Source organism: Rhamphochromis sp. 'chilingali' (genome assembly GCF_963969265.1).
Source record: "Rhamphochromis sp. 'chilingali' genome assembly, chromosome: 14".
In the NCBI taxonomy this organism is placed as follows: domain Eukaryota; kingdom Metazoa; phylum Chordata; class Actinopteri; order Cichliformes; family Cichlidae; genus Rhamphochromis; species Rhamphochromis sp. 'chilingali'.
The window spans coordinates 13,358,385-13,377,663 of record NC_137941.1 but is presented as its reverse complement, the minus strand read 5'-3'; the positions used below and the strand labels follow the sequence as shown (position 1 = coordinate 13,377,663).

At 40.2% G+C, this 19,279-nt stretch overlaps 1 protein-coding gene across 2 annotated transcripts in view; it reads left to right on the top strand.

Moving 5' to 3' along the window:
- The first annotated feature begins 1,635 nt into the window (after window positions 1-1,635).
- The window catches only part of erbb4b (erb-b2 receptor tyrosine kinase 4b), a 359,968-nt gene continuing 342,324 nt past the window's right edge, over window positions 1,636-19,279 (top strand). For both annotated transcript variants that reach the window (XM_080902240.1, XM_080902239.1), the window contains exon 1: window positions 1,636-2,012. In XM_080902240.1, coding sequence (XP_080758366.1) covers window positions 1,934-2,012 — 79 coding nt within the window. In that variant the 5' untranslated portion in view covers window positions 1,636-1,933. The remainder of the gene's footprint in view (window positions 2,013-19,279) is intronic.

Below are 19,279 nucleotides of genomic sequence, written 5' to 3'. Positions count from 1 at the left end.
CTATTCATTCTGCAGCCAAGCTGAAAACAACAGAGCCTTTTGACTTTCTTGAAAGTGAAAGCTGAAACTGTATGCATCCCATTTTCCAAACTGTACACTTGGATCAGAAAGTTCAGCTCAGTGTTCAAGTATCGGAATCTGTGGGTTAGTGCCAGTGAATGGAATACCTCAGTAAATGTGAGAGCAAAGGCCCTGGATGAACTATAGCTAAAAGATTGATGTTTATTGGCCGGGGTAGATTATTGCTCACTGTGTGGATATGCTTTTATTGCAATTAAAATCTGCCTCATCTAGTCATAATAAAGCTAAAAACAGAGCATTAATATCATACTTCTGTCTTTTAAAGCCCTCAACATATTGCTGTTGTGGTGCCATATAGTCAATCTAATAATCTGAGTGACTTTTCCATTTCAACTTAAGGTGTTATAAAATGTGTCTAAGCTCCATTATAAACCATTCATTCATGCAGGTAAATATAGTCTAAATGGGTAAAAGTGTTTTGTAACAATGTTGCTTTGACTTTCTGATGAACCAACTCTATGAGACAAACATCACTCAAGTATTTCAAGCCTTTTTCGGACTTTGCCCGCACTTGTGATCACATTTGAGTGCGTGTGCATGTTTCAAGAAAACTTTGAGTTGGGGGACAGTCAGAGTGCATGTTTTCTGTCCAGATGTGTGGGCATATTGCAACTCCAGGAGGCATTCACCTCTCTTTTTAAAGTGCAAAAGTAGTCAGCAGCTGGTGAAAGTAATAACCTTTTGTCATGTTGTTTTGCATTTACCCCCATTATCTTAAGTTATTTTCCCGCTACTCCAAAGTCACTGGTTTCAAACTCTTACAAATAGCTCAGTGAGCACAATAATACCGCTATCTAAACGTTCTGTTTGACTTTTATTTGTGTCATTTACACCAAGACCATCCCCTGGTGGGGAAATGTTTCTCTTGGATATGGAGATATATTGCCTTCAGGAGTAATGTAGCCTGATAAGTGATGAAAAATGAAAATCTTGTCTCAAGATGCAGAAAAGCAAAACAAAGAAACAAATGGTTTATGATTTTGCTGTAAGAATACATGCCCTTATTTACTTGATTATACTTATGCGGTAACCTTATAAAATGAAGTGGGATTAGAGTAGATCAATTATTTATTTATTTATTTATGGGGGGGACTACAGGAAAAATGGGAACTTCGTTCACAATAAACCTGATGAAACTATGCTATTTCCATTCTAAGCATCAATTTTATGTACCGTTTTCACGGTTTAGTATTGAATCAAATCTTACAAGATGAAAATATACCTTATCCGGATCACATATTTCATAGCACATGGGAATCCACCACTGGTAAGTGGTATTCTGTTTTATTTTACTCAGTACACCCATAAATCCTTCTGGCAGGATTGATCTCTGCTGTGTTCGGTGTGACAGGTGCAACAGAGCCGACGCACAAATTCATGAGGTTTTGGCATCTTGTGGTAACCAATGGGACAATGCATGAAGTCTAAACTGGCGGGGTTAAGGATGATAGTCGGGTACCTGTGCCAATCGCAGTGCGTGTAGGAGGAGTTCGGGGACTGGGAGGTGTGTCCGAAAAATGCGAGTCTGCAGCTGCATACTGTATCCAAGTCGGGGAGTAATGCCATGAGTACTGCTTTACACTGTTTAGACAAGCTTTTCAGAGCGTGCGTAGGAAACTATTATTCGACTGTCTCTGCCGTCAAGTAAGCCACAATTTTAAGCCCGAAGGCTCAGAGAGGACAGGAAAAGGACACTCGGACAAACTGCAAACTTACTTAAAAGCAACCAAAGTCCCCAAAGTCGCACGCCCAAGAGGCGTCAAACCCAAACGATCCATCCTTTCTGGCTGTTTCAGGGAAGGATACGCTGCTGGACATGTGAATTTAAAGGGGATACTTGCTAAGCACAACAATGAAACCAACGACTGCCCAGTGTTGCTTCGGCTTTCTTCTGACTTGCCTCTTGTTTGGGTTCAGCTTTTCACAATCAGGTGAGTGAATTCCAACCCTATGCTCCCCAGTGCGCAAAACTGTGTGTCCGCGGAGATGGTTAGTGCGCGCTGAGCGCAGCACAACTACCCACCGTGCATACTTTTCTGTTACTGTTCTTTGTTGCGCATATGGCTATTGGAGCTTAACAGATCACATCAAACCCGCTAATACGGTTTCACCACCAGCACTGAATTCTAACGCCGGAGAACGTCTTAAACAACGGCCAATGAGATGACGTAAAGATCACAGTTGCACAGAGACACAGGTGTTGGTCAGAGCAGATGGCAGGTTGTAGCAGTACATCTGACAAGACGAAAGGATCCAGGCGAGCGCGTCGCTCCGTCTTCTTGCGCAGAGCGGCACTGTTGAATTTGGAGAGAAATGAGAGCATTTGTTGTTCATCACACGTGTCCTCAGGACATAGCTAGACAAACACAGAGGAGTTATAGCCTTGGTTTACAACAGGCTACTGTGCTCCTGTTTTCCCTCCTGTGGATAGACAGGCTGTCTAACGCAAAACTATTTCAAAAGTTGCTTTCAATCTCTGCTCTTTCTTCCCCTTCTGACTAATTTATCCCAATAATCACAACTGTCGTCATGGTAATAAGACGTAACCCCATGGTTATTGTTTTTGATGAATTTGGCTGGTTGGACAGTGGGTTGTATTAACAGTAACAGCTTGAGGCTCCGCAAGTAGTCACCCGGTGATTCAGACTACTTTAAACCGTTGAGTCCTGCAGAGACTGCTGTGGGAACGCTCTCTATATTACTAGGCTTTTTTGGCTTGTTGTTTGTGTTGATCTGTGTAACTCTCACCTGTGCAAACGATGATAAGAGTGGTGAACATGTACGTGCATTCTGTAATCGGGATAAAAACAAAGCGGATTATAGTCAAATTAGATTATTCATCGTTTTATAGTAAATGCCCTCGGGGATCCTGTGGAGCACAAATTGACGACCATCGTTGCAGCGCACGGGACTTTTCGCTCTGACAGTAGCAGTACTGTTTGTAGAGTGCAGGGGCGCTCTTTACGCGCAGGGAGGTGTGTGTGTGTGTGTGTGTGTGTGTGTGTGTGTGTGTGTGTGTGTGTGTGTGTGTGTGTGTGTGTGTGTGTGTGTGTGTGAGAGAGAGAGAGAGAGAGAGAGAGAGAGAGAGAGATTAGTTAGACAAAAGCAATACCACCTCATCAACCACCATCATCACCACTGATAATCACATTTTGGGATGACTACGACTAAAATTAGACTAAATCCAAGTATCGGCTGCACTGACACAGCATCTTTAGATCGTAATTCACACACAGTCGTTTTTCCCCTCATGCTGACTGTTAAACAGTTTCACCGCATATCTTAGAGTCATATTTATGTGACTTAAGGCGTATAACACCACAAAAAATAAATAAATAAATAACAGCAACAACAAAAAACCCAATTTCAAACAATATAAGTTCTTTTGGCACCACGTCTCTCGCGATTATTTAAACATCATACTGCGTTAAATGTGATGTATAATGCACAAATATTAGGGCAGATCTAAAATTCTAACCCGTGTTTTAATAAATCCTCGTGTGTGAGAGCCTTATAGCTGAGAGACAGTGACTGAATTAAAATGTTGAATGCAGTTCAGGAGACAGGGCATGGAGGGATGCTTCCACATGTTTGTTTTCTTGTTTTTGTTTTTTGCTTTACACTCACCACGTGTGCTGCACGTCGTCAAAATAATATTCCTAACATAATATATTGTTGTTCCAAAATAAAAGCAGTTATATATTTTTGCTCATTTATTTTAGTCAACTTATTGTTTTTGATAACATTACTTTATCCTGGGGTTTATCTTAATCGTGTCCGAGCAAGGCTCATATTTCGAAGTTAAATTTACATTTTTTAAATTAATTTTTTAAATAACATCCGGAAAGAAAAAATATGGATTTCGTTATACATTATCTGACGCACCTATGTATGAAGATCACAGTCGTAATGTCTTTTCTGACTAGACAAGCTTCGACCAACAGTGAAGCTCCAAATCATTTCAATAATATTGGAAAATAGTAAAATAACATAAAACGAAACAGAACAGAAACGGATGCTCAAATATGTGTGTGTGTGTGTGTGTGTGTGTGTGTGTGTGTGTGCGCGCGCGCGCGCGCGCGCGCGCGGATGTGAGCGCGTCCTGATGCCAGGAGTTCGCGGGTGTTATGGTTATCTTATGTTCAGTTGAAAAATAAGAAAATGCACACGCGTTCATGCTCAAAGTTTCTTTTTCTTGAGTTTCCTCACTTAACGTTGGCATCTATCTTAATATGTCCCAAGATACAAATATCCATAAATATGCATAAAATCCTCAGTTGAATCCTTTGCTTTGAAATTTTATGAACTTTTCATCACCTTCATGTCATTTATTTTCTTCTGTTTAGTGTTAAAAACCCCACTTAAAGAAAATCCTGTGCTAAACTGGACTTATATGCTTCATGACAGCAGGGTACATGCCTGCAATATGCTGAATGTCCCCCATGTGAGTCCACTGTGCACACTCCTCTTCACTGGACTGCAGTTTCACACTACAGCTGAACAAGTTTGGAAATTGATACAGCTTGCAATTCTGAACCATATGGCCACATTCCAAAACTCTGTTTGTGTTTATGAATATTCATATATTTTGTGCACAGGAGCGCCTTCAAATCATCTGTTGAATGCGTCTGCATGTGCATGGAGTTTTTTCACTTGCGTGTAACCACTGCAATCTGGATAAACTACATCCCTTCTGTTTTACGGCTTTGAGCGGCGTCTTCTTTCCTAATTTGCTGAACAGAATGCAACTACAACCTTTAACTTACAGTGGCACTCACTGTTTATTGGGTTGAAACTGACAGTACTGTCCTATTTGTAAGCTGATGTGTGTGGTCACAGTACATTTAAGGTTTGAGGGTGACACTGACAGGGATCCTACTAGAAAGGGAGACAAGATAGTTCTTTTTTTTTCAACCAGTTCTGCACCTTTTACAGGAGACCCTGGCACTTCTTGTAAATGTCTCCTCATTGTATATTTTTCCCTTTTTGTCCAGCATCAAGGATAATGAAAGAATGATATGACACTGAGGAGCCAACATAGCTGGACTTTGGCACAGACCACGCTTATAGTCCTATCTGCTGTCACCCATTAAAGAAGCTTTGACCGTCTACCACCACCAGGCATTTTATAAGAATGAAAAAGAAAAGAAGAACATAAACATTTCTGCTTTTGTCCTTTCTTTATTGGCCAGAGTAACACATAGGGAGCAATATAAAGCCACTTTTCCACAATAAAGTAAATTCAGTTACTGCTATTATAGCCTGATGCAAGACCCTCCTGTATTGTTTTTAAAAGTTGCTGAAATTATTAAAAAAAAAAATATGGAAAATAAGCTATTTTTAGAATTTGAGAAAAGGACCGTTAGATGCACATATATGTAGCTTTTAGATTAATCTGTCTGGTGAGTCAGTGTTTCCTCTTTAATGATAAAAATACAAAAACAGACAATGATTTGTTGTGTTATTTAAACCCCCAGCCAGCCAGACTAAGAATCTTCTCTTTGTGCAATCGTAGTATTGTAGGAAATCATTAAGATTTATGTGTACTGGCCTACTGATTAAAGAATATTACACAATATCACCAGTGTGTGAATGTGTGTGTGAATGGGTGGATGATTGTGTATAGTGTAAAGCGCTTTGGGGTCCTTAGGACCAAGTAAAGCGCTATACAAATACAGACCATTTACCATTTAGTTACTACCAGGATGTCTTAGTTCACTATTGATTACTTAGCACTGAATTTCCAAATGTTTTTTGAGAGTTTTCTTTTCTGAACACACAAGTAAAGGTATCGTGTTGGATTTTTGCTGGGCTTATAACCAGTCAGGTTCCTATCTACATCAGCAGAAATGATTGGCTCACATCCTCTGTGACCTTTGCAAACGATGCACCTTCATTTATCACCTGCCATTACAAATGCACCATACATCCACGTCTATTTTGACATGTGTCATTGTCAGCTTAGCTAATAAATGTCCCTTTAGTGAGGGATGTCATAATTAGATCACAGGCCATCACCCATGGACGTGCATCCCTTAATCTGGGCAGCTGTTTATAGGACATCTGTATATAAAAAAAGCAACTTTTATGTTTGAAACATGACTTTCAAGCTCTTAGATTACTTTAGATCTGAAAAGGTGTCTTAACTCTTGAAGACAGAATGCTTGTTTCATGTTTATCACTCATTCCGTCTGTGCTCCTATGCTTTTATGATTTCTCTTTTTTTCCTCTCTGTAAATTGAGCAAGCTTTGAGTTTCTGTGTTTGTTGGAGAGAGAATGAAAGCAAAAGGAGTGAGAGAAAGACATGCAAATAGAAAGGCTGATTGCCTCCGTGTAACATGGCCCTGAGTGCTGAATACACAGCAACCAAAGTCCTTCATTAACAAGGTAGTGCAGCAAACACGCGTATACACAAGCAGGAGCGAGGCCCTGCTTGGTATCTTTGACAATGTACTCTAGCTATTTTAGACAGATGGGGGGACTGAATTTTAGTTGGGGGAAATCAATCAGATGGACCTTAATTAGGATGGCACGTATGCTTTTAGGGCAACCAGAACAAGCTTGCTGAAAGAAAAGAAAATCTCAGTGCTGTTGGTACCATTCAACTTTTTGTGTGTGTTGTGGTCCAATACGCAGCACTCCAAGAAAAGAGGACATGTGTCAGGCAAAAATAAAAGTAAAATAAAATAAAATTTCTTAACAGATTTGCTTTCTCTTTATCGCTAGTGGTGCAAGGTTCATGTCTGCTATCATATGAATATAAATATGAAAAATAGACTTAAGTGTTTTTGGCCTAATTAAGCCTAAAGTAAGAGTATAAGCCTAAATCTGTTCTGCTATCAGCCATATTCTTGTAGCTATCAATCAAATAACTTCATTATTTTTTCAACGTTAAATATTATTTTTAATTGGATAAATATAAAGTTACCAGTGCAGATTGGTGTCAATGTGCGTAGCAGATTGGCACACACCCAAACTCCTACACACTTACACACATACCCACGTTCTGATACCTCGTTGACCCTGGGCCATCACTCTGATGTACAAGGCAAATGTGCAGGATCCAGGCCCCTGAAAGCCTCAGCCCTGCGTGCACTAAACAATGTAGATGTTGGGAGTCTGAACGCACCATGTATGTCTGTCAGTCAGTGAGACTTTTGATCTGCTTTGTTGTTGCTGCTACTCTTCTAACAATAAGCCTGTCTGTCCTCTGCATCCTCCTGGAGGGCTGCAGGAGGCTGTCAGGCGCCGACCCTTTTGACAACCGCATCTTGAGGGTTTCAAAATGTGGCGACAAAGGGTTTGGGAAATGTACATATACTGTGTGTGTGTGTGTGTGCGTACATGTGTGTGTGTTATGACTTTGTCTGTCAGTGCGCGTGTGGATGCACGGTTGAAGGGATAGAGGGTGACTGACAGACTAACCAAGCTCCAGAGACGCTCTCTCTGCTCCAGTGTCTGCTTGTTCGTCTTCCTCCGCCCACCCTCTGCCTTCATCTGTGGCTTTGTAAGCCTCCACATAATGTGGGAGCCTTAAAATGACAATGGAAATTATGGCTAATCTTTGTTAAGACACACTCATTACTGCCACGTTTTAGAATTAGAGTCCAATGATAAGACTTGGTCTGCCATGCTTTTCTTCCCCCCCCCCCCCCACTCTAAAGAGACAGCCTGACATGCTGGAGTGATGTGTTTTATTCTCACTTTTTGTGTTATTTTTCTATTCCCGCTCACAGTTAATAATGGTGGCAAACATATGAAAGGATGATAATAGGCTGACAACTTGGGCATAAAAGACTGGCTCCACCTTCAAACGAGCTTTTCATGCAGTTCTGCATGTGGGTGTGTGTTAAAGGGCTGATTTCTCTCGACTCTCTGCGTCTCTGTCTCTTTCCTCTTTTAGTAATCCCCTTCTAAAATATTCATAGCTAATCTGCATGTACAATGTAATTACAGACGGCTCTGAGTGATATCGGATATGGCCGGCAGAACACATGCTTCCAACAAAATCTTGATTTGGTGATTTGCCTGCTTCAATAAATATGTAGCAGACATGGGACGTGGTATGTCGGTTAAGACTCTTTACAATAGAGTGATATCAAACAAACTACGCTTTTAATAACTCTGTCAGCAAACTTATAGCAAGAGATTTTCATGCCAAAACCCCACAATGCAATAAATATTTTAGATTTTGTCATAGGAGCTGTAATGATGCTGCCCCGTACTTTATGTGCTTAGTGCTCATTAACTGTGGTCGCTGCAGCAGATTAAAACATGTCCCTAAACTATCCCTCATATTTTTTTTCTGTTTTGCACCCCGCCACTTGAACCCCGTTCCCATATTTTGAATCCTGCAGGCTTCCATTTGGTGTTAATGGAATGGTGTGCCCTGTATGCTATTCTTGCAGGTCGATTTTTCACTCGTGCGCGAGTTGGGGGTGGGGTGTCCTTTTAAATGAAGCACTTGGTGTTTGTGACCTGTAATAAATGAGTTTGCAGTCAGTCATGGCAGCTGTAAGGAGACATCTGGGAACGAGAGTGAGAGAGAAAGAAAGGGAGATATTCAGACTTCACCGGGAAACAGTTTATCTATGCGAGGATGAAAAATGGTTGCACCAAACACGCTATCACTTATACAACAAATGGAAATCCTATTGTAAAATTCCCGCAGTTTACCACACAAACGTCAGGGGAAAAATGCAGCGAGTAAAAAATAATACCGCCGATAATCCAACACAATCGGGATTAATGATGATCTTACTATTCAATACCAAAGGGAGAAAAAATGTAAAAATGGATACCACACACACAATATACACTGTGGCTTGGGAGTTTCTGTCTGAATATTAGGCAAATATTTATTATTCATCTTGTAGATGAGGAAAAACAATGACTGCTGTAAAGAATCAACCAGAAAATCAAACAGGCAGAGACAAAGATAATTAAGTATAAAGCATGTAAAAAGAAAAAAAAGGGCTCAATTTTCATTACAGATTCATCATCGGGGAAAAAAATCTTTTTCAGCCTTTAGTCTCATCATCTAAATTCCCAACATGTCAGACAATACATTTACTTTAATCATCATCTTTTTTGTGTTTATGCCTTCTAAATACCATCCTACTTGTGGACAAATGTTTTGATATACTACAGTCTACAAAACTGACTGCTGGGGTTATTCTGCTAACATTAAAAGATTACCTGAGTTCATAAAAATGGCTTCAGGAGTCTGCAGTGGAATGCTGATTTGAACCAGAAAATAGTGGAAAGTCACTGCTTGGTGGAGTAATTACGGAGTTGAAAGTATTGATCGACTCTCATTATTGTTAGTTATGGTCCATAATATCAAAGTCAAAGGTAGCTCCATGTATAGCTTCTGTTAATTAAATTGTTTTTTAGAAATTCAAGTCCAACATTTACCAGCAGAGTGAAGCCGTGACCTAGAAGTGTTTTTTTTTTTTTTTTTGCGTGAAATGTAACATTTTGCAATTTTATATGAATTAAACTTTCTGGATTTATTTTCAAAATATGAAAACCTTAAACAAAATGATTGGTACTCTTGGTATTCCTGGTTTGTGTAGCTGTCACTCGTATGAAGCAGCAGTCACCTTGCAGCAGAGCAGAAATAGTGCAGCTCTTTTCCCCTGGATGTGAAGGTACATAAAGCACAAGATGAGAGGAGCAGGAAAGGCAATTGACCTTGGCTGCTTTTGGGGGCTGGCTATATAGCCATCAGGTTAGATGCTATGGTTATGCAGTCTGGAGAAGAGGGAGGAAAAGAAGGGGACAGTGCTGAGTACGGCAGTTATTGTTCATAGAGTCGAAAAGCAGATTTGAATTCGTAATTGTTGAATTTGAACCATAATGAAAATGTACTGAAATGGAAATTATGTGTGTGCAGTTGTGTGATTAAATGTGGGTGGGTGGGATGGTACTTTATATCTAGAGGTGCTGACTAAGTATAAGCCAGGTCCAAAGTCAACCCTGCCATTTTACCCTGCTGTGCTAGACTGTTTACCTGAGACAGGGATGCTTTATCTCAGCCAGTCACCAGAGCATGTGTAAACACACAGGGGGGGAACACACAGCATATCATGCGGTTTTCAGCTCCCCCTGCCTTTGTTCCAAAACCCCTCTCCCACAGAGAGACATTATCCCCTGATGGCAAGGTGAAGGGGGTGCTGATGTAAGATTATTTGTAGCAGCCAAAAAGAGACAGGAAAAAAACGAAGGGGGGGGGGGTATCAGAATAGGAAAAAAACCCTAATTTTAGTCAGAGAAGGTCAGCCAGGAAGCTGGGTACACAGGAGTAGAGGTGTCTTTCTGTGGAGGATGGGACATGGGTGAGTGTCTTGGGAGTCTTGGTTAAAGTAGTCGCTATCACAGCAGCTGGACGGACAATTAATCAGAAACTGCCCAGGGGGGAAACCGAGGCTCTGACGTGGACACTTTATTCTGCAGGACACACACACACGCACACACACCTGCTGATAGGCTCTCCCATGGCTTTGTCACCTCTTTCTTTGTGCTTCTGTTCTTTTGCTATCTTATTTCCTTCTCATCGACCTGCTTTCAGTGCTCATCTCCCTTCTTACACTGCTCTTTTTCTTCTTTCCTTTTTCTAATGCTTTCTCTTCTGGCCTTGACTGTCCTTTTGTTTCTTTTGCTCTCCTCGCCACTGCTCTGTTCTTCTCCAACATGTGTTTAGGTCTGCAAACCGCTTGATGAGAATCAGTTGAAAGGGCCTCTTGTGATGTGACAGCTGAGTCCAAAGTCTGTAGGAGTTGCTGCAGAGGGAAGGAGACAGGGAGGTTGGAGGAGAAGAAAAATAAGGTGAAAGAGGGTTGACTAGTGGCTATACATTACCTTAACCACCCCGTCCTTCTTCTTTGCTTTCATCCCTACATTTCTGCCAATCCATCCCTTCTCTTTCCCCATGGCTAGCACCAAGTGATTGATGTATTTGAGTTTGACATGGCCCGGTTCACCCGAGGGCATTAGCAAGGACACTGGTGAGACTTAGCCAGATGCTGGGGAAAAGGCAGACAGAGAAAGTAGACGATGAAGAAAGGAAAGAGCACTCGACACTGTTGACCACTATGGCTTGCTACGGTTACTAGGGTGAGTAATCTTTTTCACGGTACACCTGTCCTTATTCACCTTGCGGCTTTTTCAGTATGGTTCAAGTAACATGGAATAATATGATTGTAACTGAGCGTACACATAAAATGTAATTAGTTAATCAATTCCTTTATCTCTCAGTACTACATGTAGAGACAATTTTTTAATTTTCCAAGCCTCTGCCAAAAAGAACCTACGGTTCACATATTCAGATCAACTGTCTTGGTTGTTCCTCAGCTTCAACCTCAACCTCTCGTCTTTTAAACAGCCTTACTTAAAAATATGCTGTTATTATTGTTGTGTGTATTGAAACAGACATAGGCGTCGCCGATGTCGGGATCATAAGTGCATCTTCAATAAGCCCTCGGTGTCTCTTTCCTCAATTGGAGGCAGGCTGTGTAGTGCTTTACCCTCCAGGGGGGTCTGGGTGTCCCACCAAGCTAACACCCACTTGACATGAAGCCGTCAAAGGGGGAACAAGGCCCACAGTGTCTCCCTGCCCCAAGTGCTTTGTCCTGGAGTAGGCTCCCGCCGTTGCACCCAGCTCCCAGCCTCACGTGACATGCATGAAGATGAGGGAAGCACTTGTCTGCACGGAGCCAAGCAAAATAAATCCAAAAATGGTCCCATGTGTTTACGATGGCAGTGAGTTGCATGATGTATTAAAAAGAAACAGACAAGACAACTCAGAACGAATGTTGTCGTTATAAATCCAAAACTGATCTTGGGGTCAAATTCTCACATGTCTCGGAGGAAAATTATTGCTGTTGTTTTTGAGAAAATTGCCACAATTATATCAGAATTCCATGGGACATTCTCATAATTGTTCTATGTATTAGAAAAAGACAGAAATACGTTTGTAAAGACAATATATTTACTTAATAAAGATTTAAATGGGTAGAAAGATTCAAAAGAAAGCAGTAATTATGAGTAAGATGCTTTTCACTACTGAAATCACAGGTGAAGATGGGATATCCCAGCCATCTGCCAGATTTATTAAGCAACCAAAAGGTACTCTGTAGACCCCAGACAACATATTAACCAACACTAACTAAAACTGGTTTCAGGGCCCCATGTGCTGGAACAAAACTACCCTGTTTAAGAACATTTCATTCTGTTAGCTAAAAACAAAACAAAACAGTTTTTTGCAGATATATTTTATTTATTAATTGGCAAAAAGCAGGAAAAACTCAGGCAAACATAAATCTAGAATTAATGCTTATACCTGGAATGCAAGCGAATAAAAGTCCATTGTCAGGTCTGAGTTGGCGTAAATTAGATGTTCTTCACAGCGCAGGCAACAGAATTCTACAACTTAATGGAGATAAACAACCAGTAGGCTGACTAGTCGAAGTAGAAGTTAACAAGTCAAATTTATCTAAGTTTGGTTTTATGTAGCTTTTTGGAGGTAGGGTACAGAAAAGCATACAAACCTTCTTGAAGCATGTAATCCCACATTTTCACCTGTCTGCCTCAAGTCTTCTCAGTAAATAGGCAGTTTTATCCACTCAGTGTTTGCAATATCTCCCAATCTCTGTCTGCATTGTGATGAGTGTATTGTGTATGTGTCACCCAGCTGTCTCCGAGTCTCAGACTGCCTGGCTATCTGAGCAGCAAACACAACAACAACAACAGGTATCTTCTGCTCTCCTTCTCACTGCCGCCTACCACACTTCAGGCTTTTGCTCTCTGTTTGGCTTGGCAGCAATGTGAAGTCAATAGGATGAATAAAACATACCTGAATCAGAGCCCTCTACCCTGGGAAATGTCAAACTGTCAGTATGGCTTAATGGGAAAACATAGGGCCGATCCCAAGGGTCAGACAGTTTATTGTGCAGCACCTACAAAAATGCAGTCTTGCCACTTCGTTTGTTTGTATGTCACAAACACACACATTCTTGTTTGCTTTACTAAGTCTCACTATAATGTGATAATCCATTATGTTTCAGAGTGACACAATATTTACCAGAGTGGAAACTTGTCTGCACTTGTGTTACTGTAAACCGCTTTGGGTAAAACCATCCGCCAAATTACATATGGTAAGTGCCTTTCATTCAACTGGTCTGTCACTGACTAAAACCACCAAAAAAAACATTTAGCACGCATTATTACACATATTACATGAGGCTCATCTCACCCTGTGGTGGTGGTAGCTAACCCCTACAGCTAATTATCTTTAAATTAGGGCTGAGGTCTAGGTTTAATTAGGCCTAGCTACGAGGAGGGTTGAAGCACAGCACTAACTCCAGCAACTTCAGCTGCCAAACCTCATCAGCCTAATGGAGACTCAAACAACGAGGGCCCTCGGGGGCCTGACAGGCTGGCCTGACTTTCTGCCTTATGCCAACCAAAACACACACACACACACACACACACACACACACACACACTACTATCCGAGCGAGGGCCAGATGTTTAAAGACGAAGTTAGAGTGAGGCAGGTTGTGTCAGTAGCAGGGAAGTTAAAATTTTAATAACATAATGGAGTGGAGTCCCAACTAGAGTCCCCTGTTTTCAAAACTACTAAAAATAGTTTACAGTAGAGCTGGGCGAGATTTTTTCATATCACGATATGTTTTTTTCATTTCAGGCGATAACGATATCTATCACGATATCAGCCAAATAACTATATTTGTAAGATTTAAATGTGCCGTTGCTCACAAGTAAAATGTGAAATAATCAGCAGCTTGTTTTTAAATATTTATTTCCCATAATAAGTTCAACAGGGTAGATGTACTTAAGGAACATGAGACTTTTTCAGATAAATAAAGGCAAATATTGCAAACTACACAAAAGGCAGCCGCTAAAGCGTTTAAGTTTCAAAATGGAACAAACGAAACAGACTAAATTGTCAATTCCACTTAGAAACAAAATATTAATTCTAAAAATAAATCTTAGTTTGTTTTACAGAAGAACAGACAAAACTGACTAACTTTTGTCAATATCAAATAAACTGAGAACTAAAAGGAAATTCTCAATCTCTCCTTGTTGTATAGCTTAGCTTTTCAAACAGTTTTAACAGTTACTTTAGTCTGACAAAAGCCGAATGACGAATTAGCGCTTCCAGTCAGAGACTGAGGCTACGTCCACACGTACACGGGTATTTTTGAAAACGGAGATTTTCCGTTTTCGTTTTAAAAAATAATCCCGTCCACACATAAAGGCAGAAATGAAGGAAAACGCTGCTATGAACATGCCAAAGCAGCAGGTGGCGCTAGATTCCTAACCGTGCAGAAATGTTGGCCAATCAGAAGTCTAGAAGCCTCGGTGGGAAAAAGTAAACAAAGCTGCGGCATAGAAGCAGAACCGAGTCGTATGTGTGGAGGGACAGTAACTGTGTGTATATGTAAGCATTTAAACACTGCAGAGAGTAGAAGTAACAGTAACAGTATTGTAGAAATTCATTTCACCGAAACAATAACGTGGCGCACAGTGTGACGCATGCACCAGTTTATTGTATTTCCAGACTTGCTTTCGGCACAATTTACAGTGCACGCTACTCTGTTTTTTGTCAGACTTGAAATAGCCGAAATACCTTCACACTACGGAACTTCTATGGCTCTTCCGTTCGACAATCTCTCCGGCGTTGGAACCATCATCTGTTTTCTCTTCGGTCACGCTCGGTTGATTTTTCTAGTCGGCACACTCATTTCCTCCATTACCCGCTGGCTCCATTACCCGCTGGCTGCTTGCCAAACAAACACACGTGCGGCTTGGCACTTGTGCTGTACGTAACAAGTCACGCGACGTGACGCTGCGGCTGTGATTGGTTCGGCTCTGCGCTACTTAATTTGGATTGGCTGACCTTTTTTTTTTTTTTTTTTTTTGAGGACAAGAGCTGCGAGGTCTATCGCGATAGCTTAATTTCTCTATCGAGTAAAAGTTATATCGCGATACATATCGTTATCGTTCTATCGCCCAGCTCTAGTTTACAGTCATCCTCATACATGACTTGATGAGGCATATAAATATATAGCCTACGAAGCATATTTGTCACATTTATTGGTCTGGTTGTTCTTGATAGTCATCTGGTGTAAGAGATGTTTTCAGCAGGAAAACAAGAGGCAGTAGCCAGTCTTCCATACCAACGCCTGTTTCTTACCATTATTCCCTTGGCATCACCTTCTGCTGGGAACAATTCCTAGACTATCACCAGGAAGTGCAGAGTGATGAATGCTTGATGACAGTAGATGACACATGGATGTGTCTAAACACAGTTACAAACACCAGCCGTGTATTATACCCACATAAAATGCATGTATGTTTTGACCCCAAAACTTAGACAGAATATAAGAAGCAGGGCAGCCATAGAATTTTTCAGATTTTCCACCAACCATTTGCCTTAGCATTTCCCTAAATTGCTTACTGTAACTGGAGCAAGCACAAAGCTCTTGTTATTAAGCCCATCTGAAAGTAATAACGAATGCCCAAAAGAACTACCAGACCTTGTTCTTCTTGTTTCCTTAAAATCTTTAAAATTCGTACCTCCTGCTGTTATTCTGCACCACTACACTCTCTACAACACTTTGTTAGGTACATCTTTTAAGTACAAATTGGATCCCATTTTGCTTTCAGAGCTGCTTTAATTCTTCATGGCATAGATTCAGCAAGGTACTGGAAACATTGTTGTGAGATTCTGGTTTGTTGGACACGACAGCATTACAAAGTTGCTGCAGATTTGTCAACTGCACATTTATGATGTGAATGTCCCGTTAAAATACATCCCAAAGGTGCTCTATTGGATTGAAATCTGCTGACTGTATGGACCTGGTATGTAAAGTAAACTCATTGTCATATTTAGGAAACCAGTTTGAGATCATTTGAGCTGTGGAACATGGCACGTTATCCTGTTGGTAGCAGCCATCAGAAGATGGGTACACTGTGATCATAAAGGTATCAATATGATCAACAGTACTCAGGAAGGCTGTGGCGTTTAAATGACGCTCAACTGGTCAGCCAAGAAAATATCACACGGCCCACACCATTATACCACTCACACCTGCCTGATCTTTTTCAGCTGGATGGATCCATGTTGTTTACTCCAAAGATTGACCCTACGATCCAAATGTCATAGCAACAATTGAGACTCATCATATCAGACTATGCTTTACCAATCTATAGTCCAAATCATGTGAGGCTGTAGCCTCAGTTTCCTTTTTTTAACTGAGAGGCCTGATACCCACCGTGGTCCTCTGCTGCTGTACCCCATCAGTTTCAAACTAAATGTGTTCACTCAGAGAATGCTCTTTTTTGGACCATTCTCTCTCAACCCTAGAGATTACTGTATGGGAAAATCCCAGTAGATCCTTCTTTTAAAACTCAGACAATTCCCTCTTGCACCAACAACCATGTCATTTTCAAAGTCATTTAAATAATCACATATTTTCCCCATTTTGATGGGGAAGAAATGTGAAATACACTTGTTGCCATGCTATTAGCAGATTAGCTACAATATTTGCATTAAACAGATATACCTTAAAAACAGTGACTGGTTGGTATATATAGCTCCCTTCCTACCTTGACTGCTTCTCATTCCCACTGCTTAAGTATCAAAACTGAAAAATGGTGAATATTCTAACCACAGTCTAAATTCACAAGTAATTACAAACCAGTGGTGTTGGTTTTGATGATGTGCCAAAAATAATAAATTATAACTTAATAACTATAAATATGAAATTTTCATTTGAATGAATAGTTCTATCAGTCAAAGAAAACATTTTAAACTGCTTTATAAAGAAACTCAAGTTTAAACAAAAGCTGTTTGCAATTCCCAACAGTGCTCTGCGTCTTGCCAAAATACTTCTCTCATCTGTCTGGTAACCTGTCCTTTATTCATCAGACAGGGCCAGCACATAGATAAATAAAGACAGGAAAAATTGGCAGTAGGGGTATTTGTTCTGTGGGGCATGTTGGCCTCTTCTCTGCTCTGACAGCCAGTCTTTCTGAGAGGATTGAATGAAGGAGATGGGGCAGTGAAACTGGCAGGACGCTAATGGGTGTGATGCTAATGAGCTACAAGCTAATAAACAAGCGCTACCTCCCTCTCCCCTCACCTCTGATCCCCACTCTTGTTTGTTTAACAACCTTGCAGGTATGATGAAGTGAATTCAGCCAGGATGCCAGAAATTACCAAAAAAACGGTAATGGAAGAATGAGAACTGTAATGTGAGCTAAACGCACTCTTTTTGTACAGTCATAAATCTATTTATCACTGAAATAGAACCTCATCTCCAAAACAGTTGTGTTTTTGCAAAGGTTGTGTCCGTTGTTGCGTTGCTGCTTATTCTGACAACAATTTGTAAAAACCTGTGAACTGACAGCAAATTGTTTTTACCATTTTGCGTGATAAAGGACCTAACCTCCTTATTGATGATTTATTTCATAGTGTGCCAAATGTTTTCAGTGTGTGACAGCTCTACATTGCAGGCCAATTTCACACGTAGATAGTATCAAACAGTAGTATTACCATATTTGAATGTGGGCGCCAGCGTTTTAATTAACTAACTGGATGATTTCTTTTTTAAAAATACATAAATGAGAAGTAAAAATAACCCTAACCCTTCCAGAGTTGTTATGAAGAATAAACTTTATAGTGGCCAAAAACCTTGTTTTGTACCAGACTGTAAAAAAAATGCATTAAATGCTGTAAAACTGGGAATATTAATGTCTCGCTTTTGGCCAATGAAGGAATATTTTTGATGGTCATGATCTCAGAATCAATGCTGCCTTCACCATTAATGCAAGTTGCCTATGTCACTAATGTATCTCAGTACCGTCACAGATGAATCATTACCAGATGATCTCTCTCCTGTTAGTCTGAGGGACCATCGTAATCGAAATATTGGGGTAAAGGGGATTTTTAAGACCTCAGGGGAGTTTCCCACAGTTTGAAACAAGCTTGGTCTGAGAGAAGGTGATGGTATTTCTTAACTTTGTTTTTTTTTAATGGTATTTATTTTTAGTAGTTAAAAATTAAAACTAATTATAGTTTTAAAGTTGTCCATATGGTATGCTTATTTATAGATATTTATGAATCAGAATAAATAAATGTCAGTTTGATATTCAAGTCCCTGACTTGTTGCTCAGTGATCCTATTAGCTTTTTAAAAAGGCTGCTAATTTCTTTATTTTTCTGTAAGGATTATCATTTTGAGGGTGTATGATGATCTAAAACGACAAAAATGTTGTCAAAACAAAACTTTTTTTAAGTGTGTTGTTGGTTTTAAATTTAGAAGGAATATTTGATATTTGATTTGATGTTAAAAATCATTTATACATTGATTTTCAATCAATTTAATGACATTTTACAGCATGCTGACCAGAACCGTAGTTGTGCTATTAATACAGTTTAATACACTTCATTTTATGAAATCTCCATATAGTACAGACTGTTTTATGTTTAAAGAATATTGTAAAGAATTTTCTAAAAAATGTACATGAGTGTGAGTGCATTTTTTATACTTGAGTGCGCTCAAACACGCCGAGTTTTGCACACATCTATACTCGTCAAGACAATTTCAAGCAAAATGGTGGTACTTAAACATGAGTAGGGCATTTTGGTGGACTTCACACCTGGGAAATAACACAAAATTGACTCCAAAATAACCATCTTACCCTCACCCTTTTATGCTTATAGGTGCTTTTCTGTGCTTTTTACCCTCTTTCTCTTTAACAATTGGTATTGTCCCCTCTTTCCTACCCTGGAGAAATGTCAGTTGGGCGGGCATCGTCCGTCAAACTGGCATCTCTGACAGAGTGCTCGGCTAAAAGGCCATACTCCGATTGGCATGGGATCCCCTGGCTGCTCTGTGTCAAGCTACAGTCTTCTTTCCTCTCCTCTCCGTTGTTGGGAAGGCATTTTTAATAATAATATCTCTCTCCCTGTCTAATTATAATCATTTTTAATTATTTTTAAGAGGAAAAAAAAGTCAAACATGTAATCAATATGCTGAAGAAATACATGGCAAATTCTTTTACTGGTCTGACAACACTAGTAATTGCTCATTTTGCTTTAGCTTCTCACAGTTCAGTTTGATGGGGATGAAAAGGGACCACAGGCTGTTTATAGTGGGTGGAGGGA